Consider the following 13817-nt stretch of genomic DNA (forward strand, 5'->3'; position numbering starts at 1 on the left):
TCCTATGCCTGGTATATTCTGGGCTTCACTTGCTGTAAAAGGTACCCTGGTGGTTCTGGGTAAAAACAAGGTTCCATAATACAAACTTGTATACAAAATAAATGTTTTTTTAGAGATGAGCTTTAGGCTTCCTGCACACTGCAAATCCGTTTTGCGATTCCGATTTAGTTTCCGATTTGCAATTCCGATTTTCCCTGAATGCAATCAACAGAAAAACGGAGGTAAAACGCAGCATGCAGTAACGATGAAAAATCTGAATCGGATGTAAAAACCGATTAAGAATCGGAATTGCATGCAGTGTGCAGGAAGCTGCATGCGATTCCGATTTTTGATCGGATTTTACATCCGATTCTGATTTTTTAATCGTTACTGCATGCTGCATTTTTTTTCCTCCGTTTTTCTGTTAATTGCATTTAGGGAAAATCGGAATTGCAAATTGGAAACGGAATCACAAAACTGATTTGTAGTGTGCAGGGAGCCTTAATGTTTTTACTGTCCTCTAAAACTGCACAACAAATATGCCTTTCATAGTTTCATTCCAACTGCCTGCTTTATGTGGGTATGTGCCATACAGGTTTTCCGCATTAAAGTGGTAGCTATAGGAGAGGGTAATTGATTGGTTTAGCTGCTGCACAACTTTCTTGCAAATGCCTGGAAATCCACTGATCTAAGCCCAGTCTTAAAGAGTAACTGTCGGGCATAAAATCAAAAATCAATTCTTTATTTTTATCTGCTAAACAAGTAATAAGGATGCTAACAATGCAATCCAAAAGTTAAAATCTCTATTACTTTTCTTGTTTATAAATGATCATTCCACAGTTTACCTGGCTCTTATTTGGTACGTTGCCAAAAAAAGGAAGTTGCAGGGCATGCTGGGTTGTCCTTTTTTGCTTCTGTACATTAGTTAAGTCTCAGGGGAAATAAAGAAGCAAAAAAAGACAACCCAGCATGCCCTGCAACTTCCTTTGTGCGGCAACGTACCAAATAAGAGTCAGGTAAACTGGGAAATAATCATTTATAAACAAGAAAAGTAATAGAGATTTTAACTTTTGGATTGCCTGATTAGCATCCTTATTACTTGTTTACCAGATAAAAATAAAGAATTGATTTTTGATTTTATGCCCGACAGTTACACTTTAAAGTGAACCGAGCACCTTTTTTAGCACTCAGGACATTTCTATAGCACATCAAAAATGCATGCCAACAATCTGTTTCATTATTAAAATAAACTTTCATTTTACCTTGTATTTTACATTCAAAGTAGTTTTATTAGCCTGTTTCAGCAGGCCTGCCCGGCCGTCCCAGCCTCAGAGATTTCAGGAAGCTAATTGTTTTATTGAGCTAATTATCAAGAAGTAAACAATACCTTTTCATCAACAGTAATTAGGACTGTTTCTTCAAGACATTGTGTGTGTCAATGTGTCAAGATAGCATTTCTGACTTCTGTAAATTAGGAATGTGAGAAGGGGAGGGGGAACATGGCAGCTTCTATGCCAGGAGAAATTCCAGTGAAAGAGAATGTGCTCAGTTTCCTTTAACAACAATTGTTGTATGTAGTGCTCTAGGAAAAATATCCACCCCATTAACTTATAAAAGCATTCCAGTCTGTGCTTAAAGGGAATCTTTAACCTAGGATTGAACTTCATTCCAATCAGTAACTGATGCCCCCTTTCCCACGTGAAATTGTTAACTTTTTTTGAATAGATAATGGGGGGGGGGGGGGGGGTCTGTATGACTGATATTTTGGTGAAACCCCTCCCACAGTATGATGCCATTACCAAGGTCCTGACAGTTTTCTGTCTGTGAACCTCATTGCGTTATGGGAAATAACGGCTTTTTTCAACTGGCAAGCAAGCAATATCTCCCTCTGTGCGTAGAACTCTCAGTAACGGACATTCTGTATAGATCACCTGGCAAAACTAAAGATGTCACCACTAGTGGTAAATTTCAGAATGTAAATCAGAGAGAGGAAGGATTTTACAATGGACAAACACTGACAACATAGTCTATAAATGAATATTGTAAACAATAAACAATTGTATTCATTATGTTATTTTCACTACAGTTTCTTTCTTCAAGGCTACTTTCCCACCAGGACGTTGCGTTTTAGGGGACGTTATGGTTGCATAACGTGCCCCCAACGCAACGCCTGGTGGTGTTCGATGTGGACGTCAGAGCGAACCGCGTTGTGCAGCTCACTCTGGCATCCGTGATGCATACTCTTGGACGCATGCGGCATCACGTGGTCCCGCCAGCCAATCGCCGCACAGAGTGGCTGCTCCAGGAAGTAAACACTGCACACGTCACAAAGTGCAGTGAATATTAATTAGCCATGTACCTGGCCGCTCTCCCCTCCTCTCCAACATTACTGAGCATGTGCAAGCAGTCTAACGCGGCTTAGCTGCGTATAAAGTACTGCATGCAGTACGTTGTCTTGACGTCTTGCGTTACACTGTAACGCAACGTGGGCACTGTGAACAGCCCATTGATTTTTCATTACTGTGCGGTGGGCTGCGTTACAGGCTGCTCTAACATGCGCCTGTAACGTCCCACTGTGAAAGCAGCCTAAAGGGACCCTGACCAGCGGTTAAAAAAAAACCAGCAAATCTGTACTTACCTGGGGCTTCCTCCAGCCACCCTAACCTTTAAGTGGTTACTGAACTTTAACTTTTCAGTGTTGCACTAAAAGGGAAACAAAGTACATAGTCATTCAACAAGTAATATTCTTTTATGCACATAAGGTCTTGTGACTTTAGTGGCAGATACCAGTTTTTAAAACACAATTTCTGAAATAATAAAAAGAGGATTTATAAAGAAAACAATATTACAGGTTGTGGCATTAAAGAGAAGCTGTCAACCATACTATCTCAGGGAAAAAAACACATATATGTATAAGTAGATAAATACTTGCTCTACTTACAAAACATATGTATTGCACTGTCCACGTTTTGATTTCAGTGATTTTTCTACAGTAAAAAAAAGAGAAAATCCTTCTTAGCATTTCCCATTTTAAGTGTGGCTATTTTGAAGCCAATCCTGATGTAATTTTGCCTGCCCCTCACTATAGAAAGTGCATTGTCTCAGCATGAGCAATATTGTCCAATCAGAGAGCAACAGGGGTGTGGGAGGGTAAAACAGGAGGGAAAGGGGCTTCAGCTAATCAGGCTGCATTAGTCTGAGGGGAAGTAGAGAAGCAAAAGAAGACAACCCAGCATGCCCTGCAACTTTCTTTTTGTGTACCAAATTTTGTGTATATCAAATAAGAGTCAGGTAAACTGGGGGATGATCATTTATCAACAAGAAAAGTAATAGTGATTTTAACTTTTGAAATGCCTGGTTAGCATCCTTATTACTTGTTTACCAGATAAAATAAAGAAAAGATTTTGGATTTTATGCCCGACAGTTACACTTTAATGTTTTGCTGTTACACATTGCACTTTTCTTTTTATAATTACCTCATTGTTATTAAAAAGTGTCATTTTAAAATTTGTACTTCACATCTACACAACATTAAAGTACCAAAGTGAACCATTCAATCACACTTTTTAATTAGGTCAATTGTGAGCTTATTCAAGGTCCATTTTCCCAAAAGAAAATATGAAAAGTGTAAAAATGTATAAGCTTTCTTAGTACGTGTAATGTGATTTGCTGTTAACAACAACTCATTCATTTTAGGATTATGAGGAAGCAATCCTACTGCTGCTAGAAGGAGCTTTGTGGGAAGAGGCCTTGCGACTGGTAGGAATATTGTAAAAGAAAATACTGTCTAGCTGTTTTGATTTCTTCAATAGCTTTGGTTTACGGTCCTTATAGGAAATGATTTTAAACTGAGTGCTTATATTGGGATAGGTGATGGACAAAGCCAACAGTGGGCCCCTGTGCAGAATAAATGTAGAGGGCTCCATGTGAGTGGGTGTGATCTGGAGATCATGGGTGGATCCAAAAAGTTTAAATAACATAGAAGTATGTGAACCTTCTCTGCATTTTGTAAGGAATGTATTTATGTAGCGCATATTTTTAACCTATTCATTATGTTTCATACATGACTTGAATACAACAAGCAATTTTTGTTACTGCTCATCATGCAGCATTGTCACTGATGAAAATTTCAAAAATGTAAATATAAAAAAAAGAGAAAAAAAACCCTACTATACCTATATGATTGTTATTCTGTTTATGTGGCATTGATATCTTCCATAGTGTTTTATACAAAGTACATAGTCATATTATTATTAAGTATTTATATAGCACATTTTCTGCACGTTTTTTTGCAGGACTTTACAAACCTAAAGGGTACCGTAATCTGTGCCTGACTGTGATATGGTGCTGCTTGGGCCCTAGAGGTCACGGGGCCCCTGTGCAGCTGCACGGCCTACAAGGGCCAATTCAGTGTTGTCAAATAAATTAGGAAAGCAAAACTGAATGTTCTATTTTGCATGACCATTTTTTCATTGCTGCTTAGGACTTTGTTGGCAGATTCTCATTTCCCTTTAAAAGAACCCAACCTCCTTTTTTTTTTTTTTTTTTTTTTTTACCAACGATAAATATATCTTTTTATATACACATCTATATTTAATTTCATTTGAATTTCTTCTCTCTTTGTCTTAGGTACACAAGTACAGGCGTCTTGATATAATCGAAACAAATGTAAAGCCTGCAATAACAGAGGGTAAACAAATAAAATCGCTCTGAAACTAGTTTTATTGATAGTGCTTAGTTCCGATTCATTCTGGTTTACTCAAGATCCTAGGTGTGTCTGTGATTCTAAACACATTCACAGTGATGTCACTTGTAAATTGGAGGGTGTTTACAAACTGAAGTAGAACTGACTAAATGTTTGCAGATGAATTTTTTTCTCTTTGTCAGTTGGATACACCTCGGTGATGGATGTCGCCTGTTGGGGATCAGGACGCGATCCCCCTGGGCAACATCGCTGTGCCAGGATGCACAGACACGAGTCAGCTGTATAGCTGACAACATGCTGTGTTGCTATACGGGAAGCATGGAATGATGAAGCAGTGTACGCGTGACGTCATGTGGCAGGTGGGGGGAGCGGCATGAACAATGAATTTGCCACTCCCCTGCCTTAAAGGTAACCTTGGCACCTTAAACTGAGGGATATGGAGGCTGCCATATTTATTTTCTTCTAAACAATACTAGTTGCCTGGTAGCCCTGCTGATCTATTTGGCTGCAGTAGCATCTGAATTCCACACCTAAAAAAAACATAAACCTACTTAGAGCATGAAGCTAATCAGCTAGTCGAAGCACCTGATCTGCATGCTTGTTCAGGATCTTTGGGTATAAGTATTAGAAGCAGATGATCAGCAAGACAGGACAGGCAATTTGCATTGTTTAAAAGGAAATACAAATGTCAGCCTCACTATATGTGTTCTTTCAAAGCAAACCTGAAGTGTAAAAACAAGTATGATATAATGAATTGTATTTGTAGTACGCATAATGAATAGAACAATAGTAGCAAAGTAAACTAATTTCTTTTTCAGTTATATAGCTTTTAATAACATTGCGTCATACTGTCACAGTTGCAGTTTTAAAAATCGCACTCTGTCTTTAAAGCTATAAAACAAAACAGAAATAATGACCCTTTGAACTTTCCTGCAGTAACTTACTGTTTCTTAGCTGTTTAAGTGCTTAAAAAAACTGTTTGATTTGTTAAAAAAAACTGTATTCAACCAAGTGGGTGAAATACGGTAGCTCAGAGAAGCTCTTTTGCATAGATAACAACTGAAGTTTTTTTTTACCTCTTCCTGTACTGGAAAACAATATGAGACTTTTCGTTGCTACTAATGTTCTATTTCTTTGCTGCACTACAAATAAAATTATTATTGTATAAGTTAATTTTCGTTTCAGGTTTGCTTTAACTACTTTGAGTCCTATGGGAGAAAAGCGCTTTACAAATGCTATTGTATATTGTATTAATGTTATTCAAGAAAGACTATATTTATTTATATAATCATTCTCTTGTATAGCTCAAAAAAGTCACTTGATATTCTTGGAAAATCAGAAAACAACATTTGTTCGACACAAAGAACGTCTGTGTGTGGTGCGGGAACTGAAGGAAAAAGCACAACAAGGCTTGCTGGGTAATTAGTGCTCATGTCGTTATATAACATTACTCTGAGTCAAGGTGGCCACACACGATACAATAAAATGATCCGATTTTACAGCAATTCGATGAAAACGATCGTATCTCTCGAAAAAATCGAAAGCTTTTTTTTCATTCGACTGAAAAATCCGATCGGAATTCCCGGTTTTTTCGATTTAAATCGATCCGGAATGCCAGATATTTCTGTTCAATTTCTCTAAAGATTGTATGGTGTGTGTTGGATTGTAAGTTTATTAATATACACACCCTAGCAATTTTCTCAGAGTTTCCAATCATTTTTATCATAATTGGGGAAAAATTGAACATAGGTGTGTGGTACATTGGTCATATTTTTTACTTTGTTACAATCAGTCAGAAAAATTGATTGCAATTCTTAAATTGAACAGATATTTAAAAAAAATGTATGGTGTGTGGCCACCTTAAAGGGACACTTAAGTAAAAAAAATAATAATGAGTTTTACTCACCTGGGGCTTCCAATAGCCCCCTGCAGCTGTCCGATGCCCTCGCCGTCTCCCTCCGATCCTCCTGGCCCCGCTGGCAGCCACTTCCTGTTTCAATGACAGGAGCTGACAGACTGGGGACGCGAGTGATTCTTCGCGTTCCTGGCCACAATAGCGCCATCTATGCTGCTATAGCATATATCCTATACCATATAGCAGCATAGAGGGTGCTAATGTGTCTGGGAACGCGAAGAATCACTCGCGTCCCCAGCCTGTCAGCTCCTGTCACCGAAACAGGAAGTTGCTGCCGGTGGGGCCAGGAGGATCGGAGGGAGACGGCAAGGGCACCGGACAGCTGCAGGGGGCTAGTGGAAGCCCTAGGTGAGTAAAACTCATTTTTTTTTTGTTTGACTTAAGTGTCCCTTTAAGGTTCCTTTTGATTAAATTATAAATATAACAAAATGTGTGTTTTTTTTTTTAATCAATGAGACAATCTTGAGGCATGCTGTAAAGGTTGGCATAAAAAATCCAGCCCACCCAATTTATTATTTCTTCAGCACGATTTAGGAAAGCACTGTGAGGATGCTTGTTGAGACACCAGTTGCATTGAGCAACTTTAGTGAAATTCCTATACTCAGCTTTATAATCTACAATGTTGTATACATGTAATCACTTGCAATTGTGTGACTGCTAGTTTGAAGTTGAGGGGTCACCTTGTTTTGTTTATTCAGTCTTGTTAGGATACTCTTCTACACTTTGGATCAATAAAACACATTTTGTAACATAAGATGCAATGATGAAAGCAGTTTCTGCTAAGATTCTTGAGCAGTCCTTTTTATTTTTGGTAGGCCATGTGATAGATATGGTGAAAGCTGGAATATTTTTTTATAAATGACTCCTTTACCAGTTCATATTACAGTCAGCATACAGATCATGAGGAAAAATGTAATTGAATATCCATCAGGCCGTACTTCTGTATATAAATGAGAGAGGTTACAGGTGTGAAAATACTTGTGCATTTGGCGTTGATTTTAGCTTACAGGGTGGGGTGACTCTCCTGCCTCATCTGCATTTATACACCTTTTAACAGTTTCTCATATCTCATTAGAGCTGCTTCAGTGGTCTGAAATGTGAGTTGCTAGCATGAGGCATTTTCTTAGGATTTTCTCCATACATCTGATTCGTTGACAACTGACCTGGTATAGCGGCAGTACTCTAACCTGTCTGCTGGCTCGTGTCCTTCTGGGTCCGCTGCTCTGCTCTTCTATGTGTACTCTTCTCTTCCTTGTTATGTGTCAAGCCAAATTTCAAACATTGGGGTGCCGCATGTATCCTGTCGGCCCACTAGTGTTTGAACTTGGCACATGACAGGAAGAGAAAAGGCACACAGAGGAGGAAACCCCCCCCCAGAAGAAGTTAAAGCACCAGCCTTGGGATGACACACACCAGTGAACAGGTCAGATTACTGCTGCCAGTGGGGGGAGCACAGATGGGGAGGCCTGAGGGCGTGAGTAACGAGGTGGCTCAAAAGATTTTTAATCCATTTCATGCTGAAATCTATTCAAAACAGGGCCGGATTTACAACTTCGGAGCCTGTAGGCACAGGTGTTCTGGCACCCCTAACTCTGCCTCTAAAATCAGGCCACATCCCCAAGTAAAAATATTCTGAACCCTAATGCTATGTACACACGATGCAATTTTCTGACAGATTTAATGTCAGATCGATTATTTCCAACATGTCCGATCTGATTTCCGATTGATTTTTTTTCAATCAATTTTCCGTTCACTTCTATGAAAAATCAATCGGAAATCAGATCGGACATGTTGAAAATCATCAAACCGACAGTAAGTCTATTTGAAAATAGCATTGTGTGTACCTAGCATAATCTCTGCCTCATGTCACTAAAGCTGGCCATACACTTGCCCGATTTGCCGCCATTTCGACAGCAGATTCGATCACTGGGATCAAATCTGCTGCCAATCGTTCGCGCTAAACGCAACCGCCGATCCGATTTCCTCCCGAAATCGGATCGGTCCGTCGATCGCGCCGTGCGGGAAATCACCGTCGATCGCCCGCGGGTAGGGAGCGCGTCGCTAGCGGCGGCCGATCTGATACAGGTATACATTACCTGACGCTGGCTCCCGGGCATCTTCTCCGCGCTGCACCACTCTGTTCCTGCTTCCATCCCAGCATACATTAACTTCCTGTGTCACTCCAGTGACCAGGAAGTTCAAATAGAAGGCGCTCTATTTGAACTTCCTGGTCACGGAGTGACAAAGTGTACGTTGGGATGCGGTGCAGCGCGGACAAGAGGACCCGGAGCCAGCTTCAGGTAATGTATACGGGGGGGACGGGACAGGCGGCAGGAGCAGCTCAACAGATTGTGATCGGTTTCAGGCTAAAATCGATTCACAATCTGTTTGCAGTAAAGGCAGCCATACGATCCCTCTTTGATCAGATAGGGATCTGTCAGTTGGTCGATCTAATGGCAAATCGACCAGTGTATGGCTACCTTAACCGTCCTTCGGATCTTATATTCTTATCATTGTCTCATATCATGCTTAGTGACATGAGACAATGACTGGGGTGTAAGCTCCTGAGGTCAGTGATATGGGGCAGGGATTGGCCTGTAAACCCCTGAGGAAGTTAGTGGCATCATGCATACATACACACTTGAACACACAGACACACGCACACATTTGAACACAGGCATACATACACACTTGAACACAGACACGCACCCATTTGAACACAGGCATACATACACACTTGAACACACAGACACGCACCCATTTGAACACAGGCATACATACACACTTGAACACACAGACACATGCACACATTTGAACACATGCATACATACACACTTAAACACAGAGACACATGCACACATTTGAACACAGGCATACATACACACTTGAACACACAGACACATGCACACATTTGAACACAGGCATACATACACACTTGAACACACAGACACACGCACACATTTGAACACAGGCATACATACACACTTGAACACACAGACACGCACTCATTTGAACACAAGCATACATACACACTTGAACACACACAAACACACACACATTTTTGAACAAGAAAAGGCCGTCCCGAACTTTCCCCGGTCCACATCGAAGGCACTGAGGTTGCCAGGGTCCTGCACGCGCGTTTTCTAGGCACCACCATATCCAGCAACCTAAAGTGGGAGGAAAACACCACAGTGATTCAGAAGAAAGCGCAACAACGCCTGTTTTTCCTACGTCAGCTGAAAAAGTTTGGAATGTCGCAAGACATTATGACCTGCTTCTACTCTGCTGCCATTGAGTCAATACTTGGCTCTTCCATCATCGTGTGGTATGCAGGGGCCTCTGTGAGGGACAAGTACAAGCTACAAAGAGTCATAAAGTCTGCAGAAAGGATCATCGGTACTCCCCTCCCACCACTCAACCTTCTCTACTCGTCCAGACTGCGCTCAGGGGCCGCTAGGATAGCAGGTGACCCCACCCACCCAGGCAACCGCTACTTCAGTCTTCTCCCTTTAGGCCGCCGCTACAGGTCCTTACCCACCAGGACCACTAGACACAGGAACACCTTCTTTCCCCAAGCCATTGATCTCCTCAACGTACCCTCCCAATCGCACTCCCTTGCTCCAGCGCTTACACCCGGGTAGTTAGCCCACCCATGTTACATCACCCCAACTAGTTTAGAGTCACTTAAACTACTCTACTGCCCTCTTTACTTAAAATACTCTACTTACTGTATATCTGCTTGTCTTCAATACTGTATATCTGTATAACTTGTACAACACTGCATATCTGCATAACTTGTCTTTTGTACTACTCGAGCCTGTATGTGTCAAAAATAATTCCAGGTACAACCCCTGTACTTGGCCATTAAACTTGATTCTGATTCTGATATACATACAGAATGAATGAAAGCGTTGCAACCGAAATACACAAAATCTAGCAGCTGAGTCCACTTTTCCCCACCACCATACCTCTAAACTAGCTGGTATTCTTTTCCTGGGAACTTGGGGCTTGCTGATTATTCACTGGACAGAGCTGGGGAGGAAAGGGTAACGTTTTTCATCTTCAGGCAGCCGAGCCAGCACATAGCACTTTACAGACTCGCTTGCCTCTGTGTAAATGGCCCGCTGAGTGCTTCAAGGGGGTGAAATAACAGCAGGGGCACACAAAGGTAAGAAGTTCAGACTGCATTCTGCAAGATAGCAGATCAGGCTCTTCTGCCTTTTCACAGTGACACAGCCAAGCACAGGACGCAGTGTTTACAGACAGAGGGGTGGGAGGGGGCGGCAGCAGCAGCTCCTACCTGTCAGCAGCTGTGATTATTCTGACATAAGTGTGCACTGGCAGGCGGGCAGCTGCTCAGGTCAGGTGTACGTAGGTGGCGCTGGCTGCTGCTCCTCCTCGAGAACGGAATGGCTGTGGGGGTGGAGTCTGCCCACAGAGAAGCCTGGAGGGACAAAGCCTATGCTGCGGTTGGCTGGCTAAGCAGAGAGGCGGGGCTGACTGTAGTCTTTCTCTGTCAGCTATGCCTTGGCCGGCGGACCCGCCCCCCTACTCGCCGGTACTTATGTGTATCTTTCGGAGCAAGGATGGGAGGGAATAAAGTGCAACAGCTGTCACCAGGGGGACATTTCAGGAGGGGCCGCCTTTTACCCATAATGCGCCTGTAGGCACGTGCCTACAGTGCTTTATGGGAAATCCGGCTCTGATTCAAAATCTGTATTTAGTGTGTGGGCAGCCATTAGATCCCTCTGTGATTAGATTCGATCAGAGAGTAATCGATCCTATGGTTGATCTGGTAGTCATCTATAAGTGTTGGCCACCTTTACAGAGAATACAGTGAGCATTTATACAAGATAACAAACTAAAAGTTCAAAACAACACTTTCCTTTTTTTTTCTTAAAGAATTGTATGAGGAACAAAAAGTTATCTTGAACGGTTTGGAGCAATACATTTAGACTGCACTGCATATGTAGGATTTGCCCTCTCAAGATACGACCTGCCAGTATCCCAAGGGGAAACTGGTTATAGAAGTTGGGAGAAGGGAAGCACTGTTATTTCAAGAAGGGAGTGTCAAAGAAATGGAATTTGGGAGAAGAGGGACAAGAGGCATCCAGATAATTCAGTGATTTGACTAGATCATTCAACGATTAGGCCATCTGTTTCAGATCACATTCAACTTTTTAATATTTCTTTTTTGAGGAAAAATACGTTTTTATAAGGGAGAGATTGGTCAAGCTTTTTGATCCAGGATTAAAGAGAAGTGATGTCCACAGACAGGAAATTTAAAAAGACACTAAAGTCTCATAAAAATCATCTTATTTCAAAAATGTCTTTAACATGATAGCCCTTACTAAAATGCCGCATCCCCGTGGCTGAAATCAAATTAAATTCCGACCTAACTCCCCCCTCCCTCTCCCCCGCAAAATTCACTACTTTCTTGGTCGTGGATTTTGCTGCTGGAGGAGGCAGAGCTTTCAGCCGCAGCTCTGCCTCCTTACGCGTCAATCAGCGCGTATCTCCGGTTTTCCCCTGCCCTTCTCAGTGAAGGAAGACTGAGAGAGGCGGGCAGAGGCGGCGATCCGGCACTGATAGATGCGTGGAGAGGCAGAGCTGTAGCTGAAAGCTCTGCCTCTCACGGAAGCGCAGCCCGGATTGCCCCCCCCCCGGAGTTTGGGGGGATTTAGTTAGATTACAGCCACAGGGATGCATCGTCTTAGTTAGGGCTATCACGTTAAAGACATTTTTGAAATAAAAAGATGATTTTTATGAGACAGAGTCTCTTTAAATGTGTGCAAGTAAGAGGATTTCAGACAAAATATGTTATCATCACGGGTAGTGTCTTCATCTGAGATAATGAATGACAAACAGAGCTGGCAATTTAACATATACAAACGTGCCAATGGAAGTAATGGTTTAAAAGAAAGATGTGGTACACTTGCCTCCAAAAAAGGACCTCTAGGTCGAGGTAAAGCACATGCTGGGAAACTACCCAATTTTTACATTAGTGTGAATGAAGCCTAATGTAGTACGAAACCATATCCTAAAATAAGAAAGTGTAATTTCTGCATTGTGACAAGCATGGAGTGAAGGCAGCTGTTAGTGGCTCATGGGACATGCATAGAGGGACCTGTGAGCACTGAGACTGCCAAAAAGAGAGTATACAGTATTCTCGCCTATTAGGGTAATTATAAATCAAATGGAGCAGGCTTGTCATTGTCACCTTCTTCTGTACCATGTGTTTGTGACTGCTCAGTTGTAATCTACAAAAATTATATTAAATCTACATCCTTTTTTTTTATTATGAAGTGCTTTGTAAAATGTTGGTGCTTCACAAATAAAGTGTTATTACATTCTCCCTCTAACAGGTGTTTATTTTAACCAGAGATCAACATTGCAAATGCCATAAACACATATAGGTTTTGTTTTTTCATAATTAATCTTTACATTTTAATCCGCAGTCCGCTATGAATTTATGAAAATGTTGTGAAATTGAAATTTAACTGGTTTACAATTAGACAACCATCCATTTTCTTGTATGCTCTATGGACTATTCCTCTGCTTCCCAGTATAATCGCTAACCTGGAATCACCCACAGCCACCCCAGTACTAAGTAGAGTGATGTTGCTGTCTGCTGATGTCTGCATTCCATGTGATAAGGAGCTACTTTGCTCTTGTATCTAGCAAAGCATATACTAATAATGCAAATCGTTGGGTAATTTCGAGCTATCGGTGCTGTCCCTGTGCAGGGAGTTGCCTGTGTCTCATAATCTTTACTGTAGGTGTACAGACTGCTAGCAGACTCCCATCTCCCTGCATTGTTCATTTCTTTAAAGAAAACCTGTAACGAAAAAAAGTTCCCCTGAGGGGTACTCACCTCGGGTGGGGGAAACCTCCGGATCCTATCGAGGCTTCCGCCGTCCTCCTGTGTCCCACGGCGGTCTCGCTGTGCCCCACCGAACAGTGGGGATGTAAATGTTTACCTTCCCGGCTCCAGCGCAGGTGCAGTATCGGCTGTCCACTCGGAGATGGGCGGAAATAATGCCAATCGATGTCGGTCCGCTCTACTGTGCAGGCGCACGTCTCCTGCATCTCCGTAGTAGAGCAGACCCGACAGAGATTGGCTATTTCCGCCTATCTCCGTGCTGAGAGCTGCAACAGCGCCCTGGCTGGAGCCAGGGAAGGTAAATATATGAAGCCTTGTCCAGCTTGTCGAGCCAG

General features: G+C 42.0%; 1 protein-coding gene across 2 annotated transcripts in view; it reads left to right on the forward strand.

The window, feature by feature from the left end:
* The window catches only part of ELP1 (elongator acetyltransferase complex subunit 1), a 136738-nt gene that overhangs the window by 104705 nt on the left and 18216 nt on the right, over window positions 1–13817 (forward strand). For both annotated transcript variants that reach the window (XM_068233717.1, XM_068233718.1), the window contains exons 30-32: window positions 3676–3738; window positions 4609–4669; window positions 5989–6102. In XM_068233717.1, the coding sequence (XP_068089818.1) occupies window positions 3676–3738; window positions 4609–4669; window positions 5989–6102 (238 nt within the window). The remainder of the gene's footprint in view (window positions 1–3675; window positions 3739–4608; window positions 4670–5988; window positions 6103–13817) is intronic.

Source organism: Hyperolius riggenbachi, chromosome 1 (assembly GCF_040937935.1).
Source record: "Hyperolius riggenbachi isolate aHypRig1 chromosome 1, aHypRig1.pri, whole genome shotgun sequence".
Lineage (NCBI taxonomy): Eukaryota > Metazoa > Chordata > Amphibia > Anura > Hyperoliidae > Hyperolius > Hyperolius riggenbachi.